Genomic DNA, 23033 nt, shown 5'->3' on the forward strand with positions numbered 1-23033 from the left:
GGCCTTTCCAGGGTCTTCCTGCCCATCCCTCAGCCTTCCACATAGCCAGGGTCTTTCTGAGGCCAGACAGGACCCTGTAGTCAGGAGGTGCCCCTGACAGACCCTGGGGTTAAAGAGTTCAACCTTCATTCAGTCTCCAAAAAATGTTCATTGCTGCATCTTTTCTCACTGTGACGATCTTGTAAAGTAAAAACATTCTGCATTAAATGAATTTTTTTTCAAAAAGGACACAAAATATTATTAAAGCATATAAAATTACCCAGCTATCTTGAGAACATGAGGGTGCTTAAAACAGACTCAGAATTCCTTAGAATGACTGATTTTTAGGTTACTAAATTATTCATTCCAATCCCAAAGAAAGGCAATGCCAAAGAATGCTCAAACTACCTCACAATTGCACTCATTTCACACACTAGCAAAGTAATGCTCAAAATTTTCCAAGCCAGGCTTCAATAGTACATGAACCGTGAACTCCCAGATGTTCAAGCTGAATTTAGAAAAGGCAGAGGACCCAGAGATCAAATTGCCAACATCTGTTGGATCATCAAAAAAGCAAGCGAGTTCCAGAAAAACATCTACTTCTGCTTTATTGACTATGCCAAAGCCTTTGACTGTGTGGATCACAACAAACTGTGGAAAATTCTGAAAGAGATGGGAATACCAGACCACCTGACCTGCCTCCTGAGAAATCTGTATTCAGGTCAAGAAGCAACAGTTAGAACTAGACATGGAACAACAGACTGGTTCCAAATTTGGAAAGGAGTATGTCAAGGCTGTATACTGTCACCCTGCTTATTTAACTTACATGCAGAGCACATCATGTGAAATGCCGGGCTGGATGAAGTACAAGCTGGAATCAAGATTGCTGGGAGAAATATCAATAACCTCAGATACACAGATGACAACACCCTTATGGCAGAAAGCGAAGAACGAAAGAGACTCTTGATGAAAGTGAAAGAGGAGAGTGAAAAAGTTGGCTTAAAGCTCAACATTCAGAAAACTAAGATCATGGCATCTGGTCCCATCACTTCATGGGAAATAGATGGGGAAACAGTGGCTGACTTTATTTTTTGGGGCTCCAAAATCACTGCAGATAGTGATTGCAGCCATGAAATTAGAAGATGCTTAGTCCTTGGAAGGAAGGTTATGACCAACGTAGACAGCATATTAAAAAGCAGAGACATTGCCAACAAAGATCTGTCTAGTCAAAGCTATGGTTTTTCCAGTAGTCATGTATGGATGTGAGAGTTGGACTATAAAGAAAACTGAGCACTGAAGAATTGATGCTTTTGAACTGTGGTGTTGGAGAATACTCTTGAAAGTCCCTTAGACTGCAAGGAGATCCAACCAGTCTATCCTAAAGGAAATCAGTCCTGAATATTCAGGACTGATGCTGAAGCTGAAACTCCAATACTTTGGCCACCTGATGCGAAGAACTGACTCATTGGAAAAGACCCTGATGCTGGGAAAGACTGAAGGTGGGAGGGGAAGGGGACAACAGAGAATGAGATGGTTGGATGGCATCACTGACCCAATGGACATGAGTTTGAGTGAGCTCCGGGAGTTGGTGATGGACAGGGAGGCCTGATGTGCCATAGTCCATGGGGTCGCAAAGAGTTGCAAATGACTGAGCGACTGAACTGAACTGAATTCACCAGTTACTAAGTTTGCTGTTAAATACTGAAATGTGTACTAAAATTTATTGCATATCAGAATGGAGCTTTTAAAAAATCAAGTAAGTTGCATCTAAATGGTAAACATTTATAAATTAGTGAAATTAGAAAAATACAATTTGTAAAATTTTGCCAGTTAATGAATTAAATAATCTTTAAGCAATCATGTGAAAGTGAAAGTGAAGTCGCTCAGTCGTGTCCGACTCTTTGCGACTCCATGGACTGTAGCCCACCAGGCTTTTCCATCCATGGAGTTTTCCAGGCAAGAATACTGGAGTGGGTTGCCATTTCCTTCTCCAGCAATCATGACACACAATCAACCCCAAACTCACGATGGCTCCAATTTTCCCACCATGGAAAGATAATGAAGGATGGAAAAACCGCAATGAAAACTCACTGTAAAATCAACACAGTATAATTTGCAGTGAAACTATTAAAAAAGGTTAAGAAAAGGTAAATGCTATATTATTTTAAAGTTATATATATATTTTTTCTACTGAGCATTCTATCCAGACAGGAGACAAACACTAACTGCATGATAGGGAGCTTCTGTTGACGCAATGGGGATGGACTGACAGCACAAACAAAATGAGAACATGATTATCAGGAAAAATAAACACTTACTGGGGAAAACCACATGACTCTAAGAATCCAAATGGTAAGAGCAAAATTCACAAGGAGGATGATGAGCAAAAGAAGGACGAACAAATACAGGCAACGCTTTCTCCAGCCATAAATGCCAATTTTGTAGATGGCCTGGTTCTCTGGCCGCTCTATGTGGGTGCCCTCCGTGATCGTGGTGTATTGTTCACGCACCATCTGCCACAGGTAGGAGGTGAAGAGGGGAAAGGGGAGGAAGAGGGAGGGAGTGGGGAAGTGAGAGTGGGGAGAGGGACAAAGGGACAGACAGACAGACAGACAGACAGAGAATTTGTCAATATTGACTGACCATTAGTCCAACAAAATATATTTTTACCCCAATAACAAATCTCCAAAATTAAGTGATTTTTAAAAAGATCATTAAAGAATACTTTGAAACATGTCATTGTATTTCAGCCACAGTGATAATCTGTCATTCACCATATTAGATATAACAAATTCATTTGAAATCCAGTGATCATATTTCCAGGGCTTCCAAGGTGGCTCAGTGGTAAAGAACCCACCTGCCAATGCAGGAGATGAGAGTTCAATCCCTGGCTTGGGAAGATCCCCTGGAGAAGGGAATGGCAACTCACTCCAGTATTCTTGCCTGGGAAATCCCATGGACAGAGGGGCCTAGTGGGCTATGGAGTCCATGGGGTCGCAATAGAGTTGGACACGACTTAGCGACTACAACAACAACAATCACATTTTCAGGTCTTAATCAATAAACTCAATATATATACAGATTTCAAAATTCTGCAGTATTAACTTTGGAATTGAAGCATCAACCTACAACAGTCAAGTGATCAAGTTCTTAAAAGATTCAGTGGGAGGAAAATCAAGCTGGTACCCAAAAGTCTTGTGAAAAAAATTCTAGTTCATCAGTTTTATGCCAAACGATTAAGTTACATCTTCTTTCAGCTACTAAATATTACTCAGAATTAAAAAGGCTCTTTACAAGATACCAATCACACCAACATTTGCCTATAATAAAGCTCCCAAGTACTGACCTACTTCAAGAAAGATCAAAACGTGGACATGTACAAATGTTTACAAACATTCATCATTTTATGTAAATCAGGGTAAGAGTTTCAGTAACAATTTCCACTTTAGGAACAGATTTTTAAAAGTTGCTCATTCTCCTCTTTACATGCACACACAAAAAGAGCATAGTTTTGTTTAAATTAAAATTAGAAATTATGATGACTTTTCTGATTGTAAAGGTAGCAAAATGATGAATCAGAACATAAAGTACTCTCCTCTGAGATTTTTTTATGCATTTATTCTTAGGAATGATTTAAAGATGTCCTTATTTAAAATGTCATGGTCTAAAATAATTCTTAAATCTCTTTCCAACTGAATGGGCATTTCCCCCATGTTCAAACTGATTGTATAAAACGGTGCTGTTTATCACTCAGTATTTTCAAACACTGAGGACTGACAATCTGTATTATTCAAAACCCAAGCGGTTATTAACAGTTTCATGAGGGCATTCTTCACTTACTCATCTTTGACCCCTCCAGTCTTATTTTATATGAGAAAGTCCATCACCACCCACCCAGGTCTTCAAAGTCTCTGAAGTTATTCTTGCTTTCCCCTTTCCTCTTCAAGCCCCACATCAGCTTCACACCAACTCCACCTTCAGCCTAGATCCTTGGTCTGCCTACTTCCCTCCATTTCCATGGCAACCACTCTGGTGCAGCCCCTTGAACTCCCTCATCTTCACCACTGCAAACCTGTCTCCCTTCCTCCCCCTCTGGAAGCCTCTCTCTACCCAGCGGTAGGCACGTGAAATAAAAGTCAGTGCCTGTCACTCTACGATGTCAGATCTTCCCATGGTTTTTCCCCACTGAGAACATCCAGGCTCCTCCATCACCCACCCCCCAACCCTACCTGAGAGCCTTCGCTCACCTCTTCATCTGCTACCACAGTGCCCCACCTACTCGCAAACAGCCCAGGTGAACCCTCAGGTCAGGACTCACTGTTGGGCATCCTCCCCACCTGACACCCTCTGCTGGCCCCCTCCTCACCTTCAGCACCAGTTCACATGTCATCTCCCCCAAGAAGTCTTCCCTGGACACACTCAATCCCATCATATCACATCATTCTGTTATATTAATTTCAAAGCACGTATCATCTAAATAATGGTGGCAAATTCAGACAGTCCATAAAAGATAAGCTCAGAGTCTGAGACTGGATTGGAGGGGTGTAGCCAGAGACTCAGAATTCAAAACAATCAAATTATTTTTACAATATTGCCAGAGATCAATAAAAATAGCGTTTTCTAAGCATGAGTGTATATACACATTCTCATGCACACACACACATATGTCTTCCAATTGCTACATATTTTTATTCCTATATAGAGCTTACTGTTGCTGGTGTAAACCTATCACAAACCTAGCTTAATCCAACATAATCTTATTATCCTTTAGTTTTGCAGGTCACTGTTTGCATCATAACTCACATAATTCCTACATGGTGCCAACGTTTAGGAAAACGAGGAGGTTGCCTTGGTAGATGTGACAAAAAGTAGATCAACAAGGAAAATTCAGCAGTAGATAACTAATGGATGAAATATTTGCCTTAAAGATAAGACAAGGTTAATACCCTTAGAAAGATAAATAAATCAATACAACTTAAACAAAACCATGCACACACATTAAAGAAACACAAATGGTTAATACACAGTAAAAGATTCTACTTCACTAGGAAGCACAAACACAAATTCCACAGGCAGTTTTCAAACAGTAAGGGAAATTTAAAACCCAGTTCTAGCCAACATTGGCACGCATAAGTGATATCATATGGATATGTTTGAAAAAATGGGCATGGAACTCCTCTGCTGTTGAAAGTGGAAATTAACACCATCCCTCTAGAAGGATATTTGGCACTATGTGCTGAGAATCTCAAACAGACAGTAATTTCAATTCTAGAAACTTATTCCAAAGAAACTATCTGGAATGAAAATGAAGATTGATGTTTAAGGGTATTTGTTTTACGTTGTCTATAATGGTGAATGACTGGAAAGTAAAGGCCTTCCTAGTGGCTCAGTGGTAAAGAATCTGCCTGCCATTGCAGGAGACACAGGAGACCTGGGTTTGATGATCCCCTGCAAGAGGAATGGCAACCCACTCCAGTATTCTTGCCTGGAAGATCCCATGGACAGAGAAGCCTGGTGGGCTAGACAGTCTGTGGGGTCACAAAAGAGTCAAGACATGACTAAGCAACTAAACAGCAACAAATAATGATAACGGTTAAACATCAGAGTAACTAGTTACTGGATTATTATAACATTACAGAATTAATTGCTTGAAAAGCACATATCTTGAATATCTTAGAGAAATGCTAATGGTAGAGTGCTGAATGAAAAACAGAATAGTGGAATACATATTAAAATATACACCCATAGAAACAGACTATAAACAAATTTAAAATTGTTAACAATAATTTCCCTCTATATTCTACCTTTTTCACTTAAAACTGCATTTCCCAAATGTCTTTCTGTATTTTTTCAGATTAAAAAATTTGTATATATCTACCTTTTCATATATATATTTCTCTGATAATAGAAAAGTTAACAGAAAATTCACTATACTTGTTCCAACTTTATGACTACATTTAGGATGACCAAATAATTTTAAAAATAGTTCCACTTCATCTTTGATCAAATTGCTTAGCATGACCATAAAATAAAGCAAAGTACACAAACTGTAGTTATCAATTTCATCCAAAGTCACAATCAATACAATTCTCACCATCACAAAGGCCCCTGCTATAAAACACACACACACACGCACAGAGAGAGTCATAGGTTATAAGGTCATCAAACCGTTCTCTCTTCTCTACAGCAAAACTGACTTTTAAAATAAAATGGCAAGCTGCCATTTTAAAAAGTTCTTTACAGAATACATCAAACCAACAGAATAAATGCCCTTTAACTAGCTAACATTCCTGATCAGGGAAGAAATCTTTATTTGAATGAAAAAGTAACAAGAGGAAAAAAAACACTTTTAGCCACTGTCATACAAACGTTAGGTCATAAAACTGAGGTTTTAAAATGCATGTTTGTTTCTTAGTTCAGTTAGAGACTATTTTAAAGCAGGGCTATGATTATGAAGATGAGCAATTCAAACATGTTTTCTTAGTGTTTTACTCTTGTTTTTATTAAATAAACTCAGAAATCTGAAGCTTTTACCACGTCGTTATGTCATGTTTGACTAAGGAGTAACATCAATGTCCAAAAGCTGAAGTTAGCAGAAATAAGGCCAAAGTAAGGATGTTCTGTTCTCCGTTTTGTTCACCATTATATAACCAGCACCTACAGGTTTATAGGCTGGACCTTTCCTGCATTTCACACCTTAGTGACCTCACGCTACTTCATTTTCTACCAGGAATGTCTATCCATAAGTACTCTGTATTTCAACAGTGTATTTCAAGATCATGCAAAGTTCTACCTTGATAAATGAGTTGGATTTGGGAAGATGATTAGCATCAGAGAAGGGCTGTTTCTACCCTCATTTTTCAACCATATTATCTTAGGTATTTCCCTTTCACTATCATATAACACAGACTGAAATCTAAAGTCACACCTTCTTAGTTCTGTGACGTGATGATCAATTCTGTCCAATGAGGAACAAACAGTTGGTCAACTGATCAACTCAAGCGACCTACCAGGCTTCTTGAGAGTGTGTTTCTTTAAAGATGCTGCACATGTAAAACTCGCTGAGAATGTTTCAGGTAAGAGTTAAAACAGTCACAAAGGTGAGGATGGGTTTTAGGTACCGTCTCCACGGCAACTTCTTCCTGCTGGTTCTCCCTTGGGGTCTGTTTTCCAGACCTCAGCTGAGGCCATCTTTTGACATTTTACAACTCTTCTATCCCCCTCCATGCCCCTTATCCAGTCTCCATGGCAACCAAAGTGACCTTCCCCAAGACTAATTCCATCCCAGTGGCTTCAGGACGAAGCACAGATGCTTTGGGCACACACAACCCATGGGAATGTCAGCTCCTTCACCAGCATGCACAGCACGCCAGCTGGACCAAAGTCAAGTGGACTCAGACACTGTGAAGGACTCTGGGAGAAGTCTCAAGTCTCCTGCAAATCTGCAGATCACCAAACACTCCTGCATCTATTTCCTGGGAAATTCCCTAAGGCACAGTAAGATGTGAAACAAGAAGTGAGCGTGGAGTCTGGAACAGCAAAGACAGTGGGTGAGGAATTCTACAAAGCTCACGTGAATACCAGAGAACAATTTGGTTCTGAAGTAGGTCCAGGGAAGAATAAGGCTAGATGCTCTTGAGGCTGAGAGAGAAAGGAGGCAGGAAGGAAAGAAAGCAGCAGAGGTGGGTTCTGAAGGTTCCTCACCAGGAAACCAAAGCCACAGGGGGCGAGCAGTGCTGGGCTTGCTTGAGAAGCAGCCATGTAGAAGAAGGAGCTGGGGGAACCCTTCCCAGGTCCCACAAAATGTGCAAAATTAAACAAAATGGGCACCCGTTCATAATTTATCATTGCTATTTGATTCTCACGTTCAATATAGTAGAGTTGGACCATAAAGAAGGCTGAGTGCCAAAGAATTGATGCTTTCAAATTATGGTCCTGGAGAAGACTCTTGAGAGTCCCTTGGACTGCAAGGAAATCAAGCCAATCAATCCTAAAAGAAATCAGTCCTGAATATTCATTGGAAGGACTGATGCAGAAGCTGAAGCTCTAATCCTTTGGCCACCTGATGCAAAGAGCTGACTCACTGGAAAAGACCCTGAAGCTGGGAAAGATTGAAGGCAGGAGGAAAAGGGGACAACAGAGGATGAGATGGTTGGATGGCATCACCGACTCAACGGACATGAGTTTGAGCAAACCCTGGGAGATAGTGAAGGACAGAGAAGCCTGGTGTGCTGCAGTCCGTGGGGACACAGAGTCAGACACAACTTAAGCAACTGAACAAAAACAGTAGGAATTTGATTTAATGACTACAGTGTTTATTTTGTAAAGGACAACATGAAACAGCTTTATTTGCAGCATTTTAGCTGCAAGCTTAGCCAACATTTTCAGGAAACTTGGATGTGTTAGTCTTTGGAATTTGATATTTAAATATAGTGAAACACTGCTTTTCATTTAGCTTTGAAAGAAACCTCAGATAAATTCTAGAACCTCTAAGACTAACAACAACTTGAACCACAAGGCGGTAAGTATGCCTCTCTGTACCCATCTCTACAAAATGTTTCCAAGAAAACAAGCAAAACATAAACACAGGGAGTTTTGTAGTTCATTTTGCACTAGTGAGTTACTCCATTCTGCTGGCAAATTTTCCAGCCAGCCAAGCTATTTTTTCCCTATTATCTTTCTTGATGACTTTCTTTAGAAACTCGTCCTCCAAAGGCCCTATGTTCCTTATGATCCACCAGAAAGAACCGACATTTAACAGCTCAAAGCACAGCACATGTTTACCTCATATGCTACTTACTGTACTTTCTGATACATATTTTGAGCAATACACTATTTTCCCCAGGTTTGGGGAGAAAGACATTTTTCCCTTTTTCATCCAAGAAGAGTTGGGCAGCTGAAGCTGGCATTTTGCTTCTGTTTTGCTTATTCTCAATGTATCAAATCACCTGGACTTTGGGTCTCATAAATTTTACTCTGTGTTTAAACATCCTTGACAAAACTATGACAAAATGTAAAGCAAATGGACTTCTACAACAAAAGTTTAAGAGTAGCATTAGAAGTGAAAAGTGAGTGAAAGTGAAAGTGTTAGTTGCTCAGTCGTGTCTGACTCTTTCTGACCCCATGGACTGTAGCCTCTCAGGCTCCTCTGCCCATGGAATTCTCCAGGCAAGAATACTGGAGTGGGTTGCCATGCCCTTCCCAGGGGATCATCCCACCCAGGGATCAAACACAGGTCTCCCTCATTACAGGCAGATTCTTTACTGTCTGAGCCACCAGGGAAGCCCAGAATCAGAAGTAGTTGATCTGAAAGATTATTTTTTATATAGATTAACTACAGTATAACAACTGAATGCCTGATAATACAAAAATACTGCCATGGTGTTCTAAAATTAAAACTATTAGAAGGACATAATCATGCTAGAATAACATGTAGCGTTTTAGTAGTTGGAAAAACTTGAAAGTTGAAGTGTTAATTTCATTTTGTTGATATTTAATATATAATCATTTTGAGCTAAATTTATTTAACATTTTAAATTTATTTTCCATTCTGTCATCTATGAAGAAAAAAATAATCAAGAAGCCTTATACCTATTTGGTCTTTAAGTTGAACATTCTAATTCTGTAAGGTCCAAGTTAAAGCCGATTACTTACCTTAGATGTTGTCAAAAAGCACAAGGTAAATTAACTGCACTCCTTCAGAGCTTCTGAGACAGGATTTGAGGCTGTCCCAGGACTCACCCAGTGAGAGGGGAGGGGTCAAGTTCGCCAGGCAGCCGGCAGAAGGCTCCCATTCTGGGTCTGTCTCATGTTTCATTCCCTATTAGCAACAGGCACATCTAATTTTACTTCCGTGACACAAGCAGCTCATACCACACTGAAAATTGTCTGGGCACCAATTCCAGGACACAGCACTAAGTGTGCCAAGGAGAAAAACCTCCTAGAAAACCAACAGTTAAACCCTGAATCATGACCCTCGTATGTGATTTTAACTTTCTACAGTGAACTTGACCTTAAATGAACAAGAAAAGCCTGTGGGACGCATTTCCAGTGGAATCCAATGTCAACAAAAGTCTTATAAAAATCAAATTCACATGTGACTTTGCTAGTATTAAATGTATACTGTTCTCTTTCAAGTAAACTGCAAAGTCTTATGTAACAGTCTTTAAAAATCACTTTCTTTAGACTTTTTTGGGGGGGGGCTTCCCTTGTGGCTCAGCTGGTAAAGAATCTGCCTGCAATGCACGAGACCTGGGTTTGATCCCTGTGTTGGGAAGATCCCCTGGAGGAGGGAAAGGCTACCCACTCCAGTATTCTGGCTCGGAGAATTCCACGGACTGTATAGTTCCTGGGATCTCAAAGAGCTGGACACGACTGAGTGACTTTCACTTTTTTTTAGACCTTTTTTAAGTGAAAAAACTTTAACATTTGAGAAAACCTTAAGTAATGATAATTACAATAAAGAGAAGGTAGACTCAACATGTTAAAATTATAAGTTATTTTCTCAGTAAACTAAAATTATATCTTGTTTAACAAATTACGTGAAAGTAGCAAGGTGATCTTATGTAGTCTTACCTTTCTTTAAAAAGAACAATTAGATCATTCATCTTTTATAAGGTGTAAAGAAAATCTACTGAACTTTTGAATAATCTTAATCTTTTATTCTGCATTATTTTTACAGAGCCTGGTTTGCAGCATGAATTGAAACTGACTAAATTATGTACTTGAAATTCATGTTTTGGCACTAAACCTTGACAGTGAGAAGCAATGTGAATGATAATCCAGATGCTTAATTTTTATTTTATTTTCTTCTCAGGAGACTTTTTCTCATGCTATTTATTTATGCTCTAACTTCTTTTGAAATTTGATGCTTCTTACACCAACAGCTGCAGGCCTTAAATGAAAAGCTGATACAGCTTCAACTAATCGTACATTTATTTATAAGACACTGAAAAATATTTCATGAATTCTTTGTGCATTACTATTTTTTCTCTCATGGCAATTCAGTTAGACAAAATACTATGGCAAAACTACCACTTCTCAACAAAAATACCTACTATATTTAACAGTGATGATATGAGATGTATTTTTGTATCACCGGGTGCCTGAATAGTCAAAATCTGAAACCCCTAACTCAATATTCTAGTTGAAATGTCACACTTAAAAGTTACTTACAAAGGGACCTTTTGTCAGTCGATTAACTGGTTTACAGTGATGAATTTTCAGCTTGGGGGCTGTTTTGTAAGCACATTAGTCAAGTTGTATATCTGTTCTCTATTCACATTCACAGATATATTTAACACTATCAACTAAACTTTTAATCCTGCTGGAAGGATGACTTTGAAAACAAAAGCTTTTGATTTTATACCACAGTTGATACTATTGAAGAGATCTTCAAAGCATCCACTGTAGGTCTAGTTCAGGTTTGTAACTCACATACACACATCATATTTGTTTTCAACAGAATGGTAACATTATAAAGCTATAAGAAGCCTTAAAGAAAACTAGTCTACCTCTCCACTAGATATAAAACACTTTGTTCAAGGTCAGAGCTGCTAAGGACATGGAGGGAAGCAACTTTCAGATGAGATAATTCCAGCTTTGGAAAGAACAGAGAAGTGAGGAGTAGCTGCTTTGAAGAGGTAGGGAATAAAGTTACCAGTGAAATGTATGAGTCTGCTTTCAGGGTCCAGCTGAAGTTGATGAACAGACAATGGTCCCATCCTGAACAGTCCCTGTGACTTTATACTCTACCTGCAGCTGACAGCATCGACAGCAAAGCCTCCCTGACCCTGGCTACACTTTCATCGCTTCCCCAAACCTGCTCCTTCACCCATCCTTCCTTTCCTGGCTTACGACTCCAGCCTCCACACAGTCCGGGGAGACACGCTGAGGAAGCCTCCTCGCTAACCTGCCCACTAGTCACCAATTCACGCTGCCCCTCCTGCTCTGCCCCCCTCTCTGCCCTGGGTCCCCTTCTGACTGGGGGACCCCCCTTCAGGTCTGCCTGGTGTGTAGCTGGTACCTGCTTCCCTGCATGCAGGTACACTGTGTGGTAGCTTACTCTCCCCGATGCCACATTAACACCGAGAACAGGAAATTCTGTCCTCATCACACCCTGCTTCAAGTCCTTCAGCAAGCCATAAGAATAGGGCACCAGGTCCAGATAGGCACACACCCCTTTATAGTCAGGCCCTGCCCATCTCACCTGTGCTCTCCCTGTGGGTTCTGTAAGGAACCACAGGAGTCACTGTGCTGTCAGGTGCCCACTGGACCTCGGACTAGAGTTCTCGCTCATCTTTTTCTGCTCTTTCTTCTATATGCCGGAGAAGGCAATGGCACCCCACTCCAGTACTCTTGCCTGGGCAACCCCATGGACGGAGGAGCCTGGTAGGCTGCAGCCCATGGGGTCGCGAAGAGTCGGACACGACTGAGCGACTTCACTTTCACTTTTCACTTTCATGCACTGGAGGAGGAAATGGCAACCCACTCCAGTGTTCTTGCCTGCAGAATCTCAGGGACGGCGGAGCCTGGTGGGCTGCCGTCTATGGGGTCGCACAGAGCTGGACACGACTGAAGCAACTTAGCAGCAGCAGCAGCAGCAATTAGTTGAACTCTGCAGTTACACCAGACTCTGCTTTTTATGACAGCAATTCCATAGTGTAAGTAACACACACACACACACACACACACACACACACAGAGCTAACATATATGATCAGAATGACATTACAAGAATTATCCAGAAGAGGTCAGTATAACAGTGGTAAGAGGATGGCTTTCAGAGTAAATGAAATGTGAAATCAAGTTAAATTCTTTTGTAAGTGATCAACTTTAACCTTTTTAAAAAAATACCATGTGAATCATTTGCTCCTTCAATTGAAGCTGTAGTTCTTCAAAACAGATGGCCACAGACTTTTCAAGTAAGTAAAATGAAGTGATCAAATGATTCTATACACAACTGAAAACTCAAGTTTTTCATCTGGAATGTTATTAATATAATTACCTGGAGGCTTCTCACCCACCTCTCTGATGACTTTTTAAATAGGAATGATCCAAGTGTATGCATTTTATTTTTATTTATTTGTTTTTTTGGCTGCATTGCGTCTTCATTGCTACGCAGGCTGTCTCTAGTTGCTGCGGATGGGGGCTACTCTAGAGTGGTGCACAGGCTCCTCACTGCAGAGGCTTCTTTTGTTGTGGAGCATGGCCTTCAGAGTGAGGGCTCAGTAATTGCAGCACACAGGCTTCACTGCCCCTTGGCATGTGGAATCTTCCTGGACCAGGGATTGAACCCATGTCCCCTGCATTTGGCAGGCAGATACTCTACCATTAAACCACCAGAGAAGTCTCCAAGTGTATGCATTTTAAGAAAAATAATTCATAGTCCCTTCAGAGTTTCCATATCAATAAAAATGAAACTACTAGGCTACTGATGTGGGTATCTTATGTTTTTCACGGTACTTTTGGAGAATTTAGGAGTCAGTATTCAGTATCAAGGGCTAATTGAGTGTTTTCAGGGAAAACAGAGAGGATAAAAGCATTGGAATGCTGGAAAAATAAGACGTAGAAAAAGGAAAGACTAAAAGGAATAGAAAACTTTAAGATTTCAGAAGAGAAAGTGGAGCATGACCTGAAATTTCAAAGGTTATCCACTGGTAATGCCTGAATTGCATCACAATAATTAAAAAGCATTATTCCATGAACATATAACTTTGCATAATTCACAGAAAACGGATACTACAGCCCCAGTAAGTGTAGACTTTTGGGCAGAGAATGAAAGTGCTGTGTGTGCCCATCAGAATGACGGGAAACACTGAACAATTAGCAAAGCAGAACCCATACACACTGGAGAGGAAAACCATCAGAAGGGCTTGTGATAGGGAATTCCCTGGTGGTCCGGTGGTTGGGACTTTGTGCTTTCACTGCCAAGGGTCTGTGTTCAATCCTTGGTCGGGGAACTAAGATCCCACAAGTCTTACAGAAAAAAAAAAAAGGGAGGGTAGAGCTTATGAGAAACCTGAAGTCTCCCGGGTCTCCCTACCAATCTCCACGTCCACTGGCCCAAGTCACTACTTACATCTTCTTCCCCATACTCACCTCTGACCTTTAAATAACCTTAAATGGCTGTAGCTCGATTTATTAACTCTGGACTCACGCTATTGGCTGAGTTCATGCGCATTATCACCCAGTGGCCTTCTTCTCCTTTTCCCTATGTTGTTTTATCCGTGGTCACCTCTGAAATTCCAAACAGTCTATGTCAGCATTTGCTTCCTGGTCCCTGATGACAGAGCATCTCTTCATCTGTCTGCTCTCTAGTCGAAGATGTTAGCATTTCCCCCCACCTAGACACATGCCCCTTCTTCTCCAGCCCTCCATCACTTCTCCTTTACTTTCACATGATCAAACTGGTCACATGTTCCATTTTGAAATGATCATCTCCTGTATCTCCTATGATTTGAACAGGTTGATTTAAAAAGTAAAAATTCAAAAGGCAGTGTTCATATTTTCACTCTTCTGGAAGAGTTTGAAAAGAAACTGCATTAATTGTTTAAATGTAGGTGGAATTTTCCTGGTCTCTAGCTTTTCTTTGTTGGGAGAGTTTTGATTCTGATTCAATCTCCCTAGTTGCTACTGGGCAATTTAGATATCCTATTTCTTCCTGATTTAGTCTTAGTATGTTGCATTTTTCTAGGATATATCCATTTTGTCTAGGTTATCCAATTTGTTGGCATATAATAGTTCATAGTAGTCTCTTACGATTCTTTGTATTTCTGCTCTATCATTTGTAGTGACTCCCTTTTAACTTCTGATTTTATGAGTCCTCTCTTTCTTAGTCTAACTAAAGATTTGTAAATTTTAATTAATTTTAAAAAAACAGCTCCTAGTTTCATTGATCTTTTCTGTATCTATTTCATTTATTTCTCCTCTGACATTTGTAATTTTCTTCCTTCTGCTAGGCTTGATCTCCTTTTCTAGTTCCTTGAGGTGTAAAATGAAACTGTTTATTTGATATCTTTATTTTTTCTGAATGTAAGCACTTTGCCTTCAACTCTCTTCTTAGAACTGTCTTTGCAGCACCCCAAAGATCTTATATTGTGTTGTCATTTCATTTGCATCAAGGTATTTTTCCACTTCCTCTTTGATTTCTACTTTGACCCACTGGTTGTTCAGGAGCATGTTGTTTAACTTCTACATATTTGTGAATTTTCCAGTTTTCCTCCTGTACTGATTTATAGAGAGTATTTTCACTGCCCTAAAAACCTTCTGTGCTCTTTCTGTGGTGGGAAGCACAGATTTGGGGTCAAGTCTGTGTTATTACTCAGTTTTGCCCAGCAGCCATCTGGGCCAATGAAAACAGCCTCTCTGGGCCCAGGTTCCTTCTGTATTATTGGGGGCCCTAATCACGGGGTGCTGGTGAAGACATGATGAAGTAGAACTCCTAAAGTGCCTGGTTTAAGCAGGAACTCAATCAATGCAACAAAACAGCACTTTTCTTTTGAGAGCAAATACCAGAAGACAGTTACTAAGGGTACATCTGAGAAGGAGATTCTGAACAGCAATTTATTGGATACGTCCCTCAAGGCATTTTGAACTAAGGAATTATAACCAAACAGACTGAGGCAAGAATCTTAAAGGAGAAGGATACAGAGGATGAAATCATGGTTACCAAGAGGGGTCACTGGTCAGAACCTCAGTTATAACACAACCCACAGAATTTCACCTAAATAACTCAATGATTCATACAGTCATTCTCTGTAAGAACACAGCATGTGTCCAGTCCTAGCTTTTTCATATGTTTGCTCCTTAGGTCTCTGTCATCAGTGTATTATGATTTTAGCTAAAATTTTCATATTAAAATTCTTCCTTTTCTCATTCAGAGACCTTATTTTTGAAAAAAGAGTTTAGTAACAAACAGACAAAAATAATAAGCACATTTTAATAAATTTATACCTAATTATGTTTCTTTTCCAATTCAGTTTTCATTGTTTTATTATGAAGGTAATTATTAATGCAGCTCTGTTTTGCTACAATGGAATGATTTAGGGTTTTGTATGTGCAGCAACAAAGCCCACTGACATGCTAAAAATCTAACTTAAGTGATCTTGATTGGGGTCCAAGACTGACCTTAGAGGGTTGTTAACCTCTTGAAACTGTGTCCAAAGTAGGTATACATCTCCGGGCATTTTTCTGTATAGCACACCTGTAACTCTCACTAGACCCTCAAAGAGGTCCATGACCTTGAGGAAGCATCTCTTTTCTGTCTCCTTCCTCTTCCCAAGGCCTCCTATTCCACAACAAATATCTCCCCTACATATAACAAAATGATATGCTAAAAGGACAAGTTGTTACACACAGTTATTTTGTTTCCTAATTTAGATGGTGCTACAGTGAGAAATTTATATGCAAATATACTTCAAATGAGGTTGTCTATACAGAGAACACTATATTTGCAGAACTGACAGCATATAGCCTGTTGTGTTTACTTCACATAAATTTAACTAAGAAGACAATAAAATGGATATTTTTCTAAAAATCACAAATCACCATCTCCTATGTCTAGAAAATTAAATGTTTGGGTTATTACACTACAATGATCATTCCCATATAAATCACTGTTTAACTATACAATTCTAGAGAAAGAAAAAAAATCACCTTTTTTTTTTTTTGCTTAACTGTAATTATGTCTGTGGACACTTGCATATATTACCCATAGTAAGACAGGAGTTCTTGTAGAGCACAATCTTAAGTATTAACCACTAAATGAGGGTCTGATAAATTAAAAGAAAAATCAGAGCCAACATAATGAAATGATACTGATTAAAATGTAATAGTACATATATATATTTAATCTGATATATTTAAATATGATCTAGCCAGAGGAATAAAACATGTCTTTCATGAGTCTTTTATGAGTCTCATTATCTCTGAAAGAGGTGCTTTTACAGTTTTAAAAAAGCAAACAAATTATTGGCTAAATGTGAAACTTTGCTTATTTCTTTCATAGTCTGCTATGTAGCTCTAATGAATTTAATTTGCTAAAACTCATCACTACATTTTTTTCTGAGATTAAAGAAACATTATCTCATAGATAATAACTATTATGCAGGACACTTTATGCTTCTAAGCCTGTAAGTGCAAGAATATTATCTGTATTAATGATTTATGGGAAATATCTACTAAATATTATGCTTAATGTTGAGTCAGCACTAACGAACATCGAAAATGGAAAGAACACAGGATCACAGAAAGTAAAATACTTGAAAATATGACTGTTCTACAACCTGAAAAGTTCTCTGGAGGACGTTTTGCACACGTAGAGTGGATGTCACTTAACAGCACTCTGTTGGAGGCACAGTTTTCTCGGAGGAAGTTTTAATACCAGGCACATCGAACCTTCCAGCAAAATAGTCCACCACCAAGAGCCAAGAGATCAGCTTAAGTAAATATTTGAGTAATATTGTAAAATCTACTTTCCATAGTTTTAAAATAACCTCCTCGTATGAAAGGAAGAAGAGTACGAAAAGAGCCATATAAAAACGCTTACTTAAAAAAAAAAATACAACTCCACTGCTTCACACAGATTTACCCGCTTTAAGGAAGACCCAGCAGCACTGCACCAAGGTACCGCACATCTACACGGAGCGCCAGCCCTGCATCACCTGCTCCGAGACAGCAGGTAACACTTGAAGATCAGCGGCTTCCCAGAAATACTGCACGCTACTGTCCCGAAATTTATGAACAGCGACTACGCTGGATGGCTGTTACCGACTTCCTATTAATAATTAATCCCAACGTAACCAAGTGATAACATGAAAATACACACCTAAGGGTGCTTTGAGGGTAGTGGATGAGGATGGAGGGACCACCCCAGTGAAGAGGGGGTGAGACGGGACACTTCAGGGCTCTCTGTCCTTCCCCCGCCCCCCCCACCCCCGCGAAGCCCAGGTTAGCCCCAAGGGCGCTCCCACCCACCCGCCGCCGAGGAAGCGCAAGGCCATTCTCTCTCCTGAAGTTAAGTCCCGTCTGCGCACGGCTCAGCCTTTAGTCTTTGGGGTAAAGACGGGAGAAGGGTTCCAATTACACCGCGGGGCTCTCCACCCTCCATCCCCCCGACCCCGCGGAGCGCAGCGGCGAAGGGGCAGGTGCGGGCCGGCCAGGGCCCCGGAAGGAGGCGGCGGGGGTTCGTGGGGCAGGGCTGGGGGGCGGGGGGCAGCGGGCAGGTTCAGGGGTGGACATTGGGGCGAGGCGGTGGCGCGCGGCCACGCTCCTTACCTGTGCCGCTTCCCCGGGTCTGGGGGCGCGGGCCCGCCCCACCGGGTCCTCCATCCCGGGCGGAAGGGGACCACCGGCCTCTCCCCGGGTAGAGCGGGCCGCGCCTCCGTCCTCCTCCCTCGGCGACTGCCGCGGCGACTCAGCTCCCGGGCTGGGGGCCGTTCCCCCAGCCGCGGGCGCCCATATCCCCGCGCCGGCTCTGGGCGCCCTGGACCTGGCGCCGGGGGAGGCGGGGTCGCCGGGGGTCCGGACGCGCACCGGCCCCGCGCGCACGTCCACGGGCGCGCCCTCCGCTGCGCCCTCCCTGAGTCCCGGCCCCACGGCCCCAGGGCACCCCGCCCCCTGCGGCCCTCGCCTTCCAGACGCTCCCGCCCCGGGTCCAGCGCCGTGGCTCGCGCATCCGCGCTCGGAGCTCCGCGAGCACCGGCCGGTCCCCCGCCGCGGCCCTCGTCCCCCGAGGTACTCCAGCCAGCGCCGCTCTTCCCGCGCGTGTCCGGGCGTCGATGCGGGGGGCCCGGCCCTTCGCGCGCTTCAGAGGGTCCCCGGCCAGCGCCCCGCGAACCTCCCTGGCTCCGGACACAGCGCAGGGCCGGGGCCTGGACGCTGGGGGTGCCCCGCGGGGTTTGCGCTGGGGAATAGCGCCCATCCGCTACTTCTAAAGGAGAAGAAGCAGTACCATGACTTTTTCTTTTCTTTTCTCTTTTAAAGCCTGGAGAGGTTCGCTGAAATGATTTTAAGGCACACAGTTCTCCTATTAGTGCTTCTGTGTCTATCAGTATTTACTCACTGACCCCTTCGTCCACATGGGAGAGCGACTTGGCTCCACAGTTTCTTCCTGGTGAAGGTGACGGCCCAGAGGACCCAGAGCGCTGGCCATGATTTCCCTGATGGAAAAGCTAAATGTATCCTAAGTGAAATATGGGGAAAAAGCCAGGAGTGTGGAAAGGTCTGAACTCTCCATACAGTTTTTTTTTAATTAATTAATTTATTTTAATTGGAGGCTAATTACTTTACAATATTGTGGTGGTTTTTTACCATACATTGACATGAATCAGCCATGGGTGTACATGTGTCCCCCATCCTGAACCCCCTTCTCACCTCACTCCCCATCCCTCAGGGTTGTCCCAGTGCACTAGCTTTGAGTGCCCTGTTTCATGGATGAGCCTTGGACTGGTGATCGATTTCACATATGGTAAGATCCATGTTTCAATGCCATTTTCTCAAATCATCCCATCCTCACCTTCTCCCACAGAGTCCAAAAGTCGTTTCTTTATATCTGTGTCTCTTTTGCTGTCTTGCATATGGGGTCATTGTTACCATCTTTCTAAATTCCATATATATATGTGTTAATATACTGTATTGGTGTTTTTCTTTCTAACTTACTTCACTCTGTATAATAGGCTCCAGTTTCATCCACCTCATTAGAACTGATTCAAATTCATTCTTTTTAATAGCTGAGTAATATTCCATTGTGTATATGTACCACAGTTTTCTTATCCATTCGTCTGCCAATGGGCATCCAGGTTGCTTCCACGTCATGGCTATTGTAAACAGTGCTGTGCTGAACATTGGGGTACACGTGTCTCTTTGAATTCTGGTTTCCTCAGCGTGTGTGCCAAGCAGTGGGATTGCAGGGTCGTATGGCAGTTCTATTTCCAGTTTTTTAAGGAATCTCCACACTGTTCTCCATAGTGGCTGTACTAGTTTGCATTTCCACCAACAGTGTGAAAGAGGGTTCCCTTTTCTCCACACTCTCTCCAGCATTTATTGTTTGTAGACTTCTTGATAGCAGCCATCCTGACAAGTGTGAGATGGTACCTCATTGTGGTTTTGATTTGCATTTCTCTGATAATGAGTGATGATGAGCATCTTTTCATGTGTTTGTTAGCCATCTGTATGTCTTCTTTGGAGAAATGTCTGTTTAGTTCTTTGGCCCATTTTTTGATTGGGTCATTTATTTTTCTGGTATTGAGCTGCATGAGCTGCTTGCATATTTTTGAGATTAATTCTTTGTCAGTTGCTTCATTTGCTATTATTTTCTCCCATTCTGAAAGCTGTCTTTTCACCGTGCTTATAGTTTCCTTTGTTGTGCAAAAGCTTTTAAGTTTAATTAGGTCCCATTTGTTGATTTTGCTTTTATTTCCATTACTCCAGGAGGTGGGTCATAGAGGATCCTGCTGTGATTTATGTCAGAGAGTGTTTTTCCTATGTTTTCCTTTAGGAGTTTTATAGTTTCTGTTCTTACATTTAGGTCTTTAATCCATTTTGAGTTTATTTTTGTGTATGGTGTTAGAAAGTGTTCTAGTTTCATTCTTTTACAGATGGTTGACCAGTTTTCCCAGCACCACTTGTTAAAGAGATTGTCTTTCTCCATTGTATATTCTTGCCTACTTTGTCGAAGATAAGGTGTCTAAAAATCTTCCAACAAACAAAAGCCCAGGACCAGATGGCTTCACAGGTGAATTCTACTAAAAAGTTAGAGAAGAACTAACACCTATCCTACTCAAACTCTTCCAGAAAATTGCAGAGGAAGGTAAACTACCAAGCTCATTCTATGAGGCCACCATCATCCTAATACCAAAACCAGACAAAGATGCCAAAAAAAAAAGAAAACTACAGGCCAATATCACTGATGAACATAGATGCAAAAATCCTCAACAAAATTCTAGCAAACAGAATCCAACAACATATTAAAAAGATCATACATCATGACCAAGTGGGCTTTATCCCAGGGATACAAGGATTCTTCAATATTTGCAAATCAATCAATGTGATACACCACATTAACAAATTGAAAGATGACAACCATATGATTATCTCAATAGGTGCAGAGAAAGCCTTTGACAAAATTCAACATCTATTTATGATAAAAACCCTCCAGAAAGCAGGCATAGATGAAACATACCTCAACATAATAAAAGCCATATATGTTAAACCCACAGCAAACATTATCATCAATGGTGAAAAATTGAAAACATTTCCCCTAAAGTCAGGAACAAGACAAGGGTGCCCACTCTTGGAATCCAGATTGGAAAAGAAGTAAAACTCTCACTGTTTGCAGATGATATGATCCTCTACATAGAAAACCCTAAAGACACCACCAGAATATTGCTAGAGCTAATCAATGAATATAGTAAAGTTGCAGGATATAAAATTAATACACAGAAATCCCTTTGATTCCTATACACTAACAATGAGAAAACAGAAAGAAAAATTAAGGAAACAATTCCATTCACCATTGTGACAAAAAGAATAAAATACTTAGGAATAAGTCTACCTAAAGAAACAAAGGACCTATATATAGAAAACTATAAAACTCTGAAAGAATCAAACATGACACAAACAGATGGAGAAATATACCATGTTCATGGATTGGAAGAATCAATATAGTGAAAATGAGTATACTACCCAAAGTAATCTATAGATTCAATGCAGTCCCTATCAAGCTACCAACAGTATTTTTCACAGAACTAAAACAAATAATTTCACAATTTGTATGGAAATAAAAAAAAACCTCAAATAGCCAAAGCAATCTTGAGAAAGAAGAATGCAACTGGAGGAATCAACCTGCCTGACTTCAGACTATACTACAAAGCTACAGTCATCAAGTCACTATGGTATTGGCACAAAGACAGAAATATAGATCAATGGAATAAAATAGAAAGCCCAGAGATAAATCCATCCATACAGTTTTGATTGAGCGCCTTCTCAGAGATATTTTGAGCAACACAGGTAGGATTATTTGCAACTTATATGTATGTATGACTATATTATATGCAGTGAATTAATATATTACTTACATTGTGAGACACAAATAGAAAATTTAATTGAATGTAAAAATGTACATAAATGGAAAACATATTGGAATGGTGATGTGGGGCTCTCTGCAGACCCTCTCCAATGAAACAAAAGTGGTGAAAATTATTTTAAAAGCAGTTATTTAAAGTCCTTGGGCTTCCCAGGTGGTGCTAGAGGTAAAGAACCCACCTGCCAATGCAGGAGAAGCGAGAGACTTAGTTCAATCCCTGAGTTGGGAAGATCCCCTGGAAAAGGGCATGGCAACCCACTCCAGTATTCTTTCCTGGAGAAACGCATGGATGGTGGAGCCTGGTGGGTTACAGTCCATGGGGTCACAAAGAGTCAGACACAACTGAGTGACTAAAGCACATGTCCTGCTTAGCTCTGGAGCAATGGACCAGGTTCTCCTGGGGAAGAAGCAGGGAGTTCACTGCCCTCCCTAAGGAGACAGAATTTTTCTGCAGGAGAGCTTGGGGACATTCCCAGTTAAGGACGCTCTCAGAAATGATGGAGAGCTCGGTAATACATGGTTGAGAGGAGGCTGGTGTCTCCATGATAGCTGAGAGCTCAATGGTAGGCTAGCTAGAAGTTTACAGAGAAAGCCAAGGCTAAAGAGAGACAAGTGAGTAAGAGAGACTCCATGCTTGCCGAGCTCACACAGAACCCAGGACCCAGGGCAGAGGCGGTTGTTTGGAAGGAGTCTGGGTCAAACTCACTTGCTGATGCTGAAGAGCCTCACAGAGAGACTGGAGGTAGTGGGAGCTCACCCTGGGGATGCAGATGCTACAGCAGCCATTGTGTGGAGCTCACCCACCACAAGGATGCTAGTGCTGTGAGCACTATTTTGAAATCCTCCCTCTAGTTCCAGAACCCAGCCCTACCTACCAGCCAGTCAGCACCAGCCCTGGGACACCCTGGGCCAAGCGGCTAGGTGGGTGGGGACATAGCCCCACACAACAGCTGGCTGCCATGGAACCCCT

At 41.4% G+C, this 23033-nt stretch overlaps 1 protein-coding gene across 1 annotated transcript in view; it reads right to left on the reverse strand.

Moving 5' to 3' along the window:
• The window catches only part of SGCG (sarcoglycan gamma), a 29366-nt gene extending 19691 nt beyond the window's left edge, over positions 1-9675 (reverse strand). The window contains exons 1-2 of the mRNA XM_081551704.1: positions 9634-9675; positions 2298-2492 (exon numbers count right to left, since the gene is read on the reverse strand). Of these exons, the coding sequence (XP_081407830.1) occupies positions 2298-2492 (195 nt within the window). The 5' untranslated portion in view covers positions 9634-9675. The remainder of the gene's footprint in view (positions 1-2297; positions 2493-9633) is intronic.
• Between the last annotated feature and the right edge of the window lie 13358 nt (positions 9676-23033).

Source organism: Giraffa tippelskirchi, chromosome 12 (genome assembly GCF_054371585.1).
Source record: "Giraffa tippelskirchi isolate mGirTip1 chromosome 12, T2T-mGirTip1v1.2.pri, whole genome shotgun sequence".
NCBI classification, from domain to species: domain Eukaryota; kingdom Metazoa; phylum Chordata; class Mammalia; order Artiodactyla; family Giraffidae; genus Giraffa; species Giraffa tippelskirchi.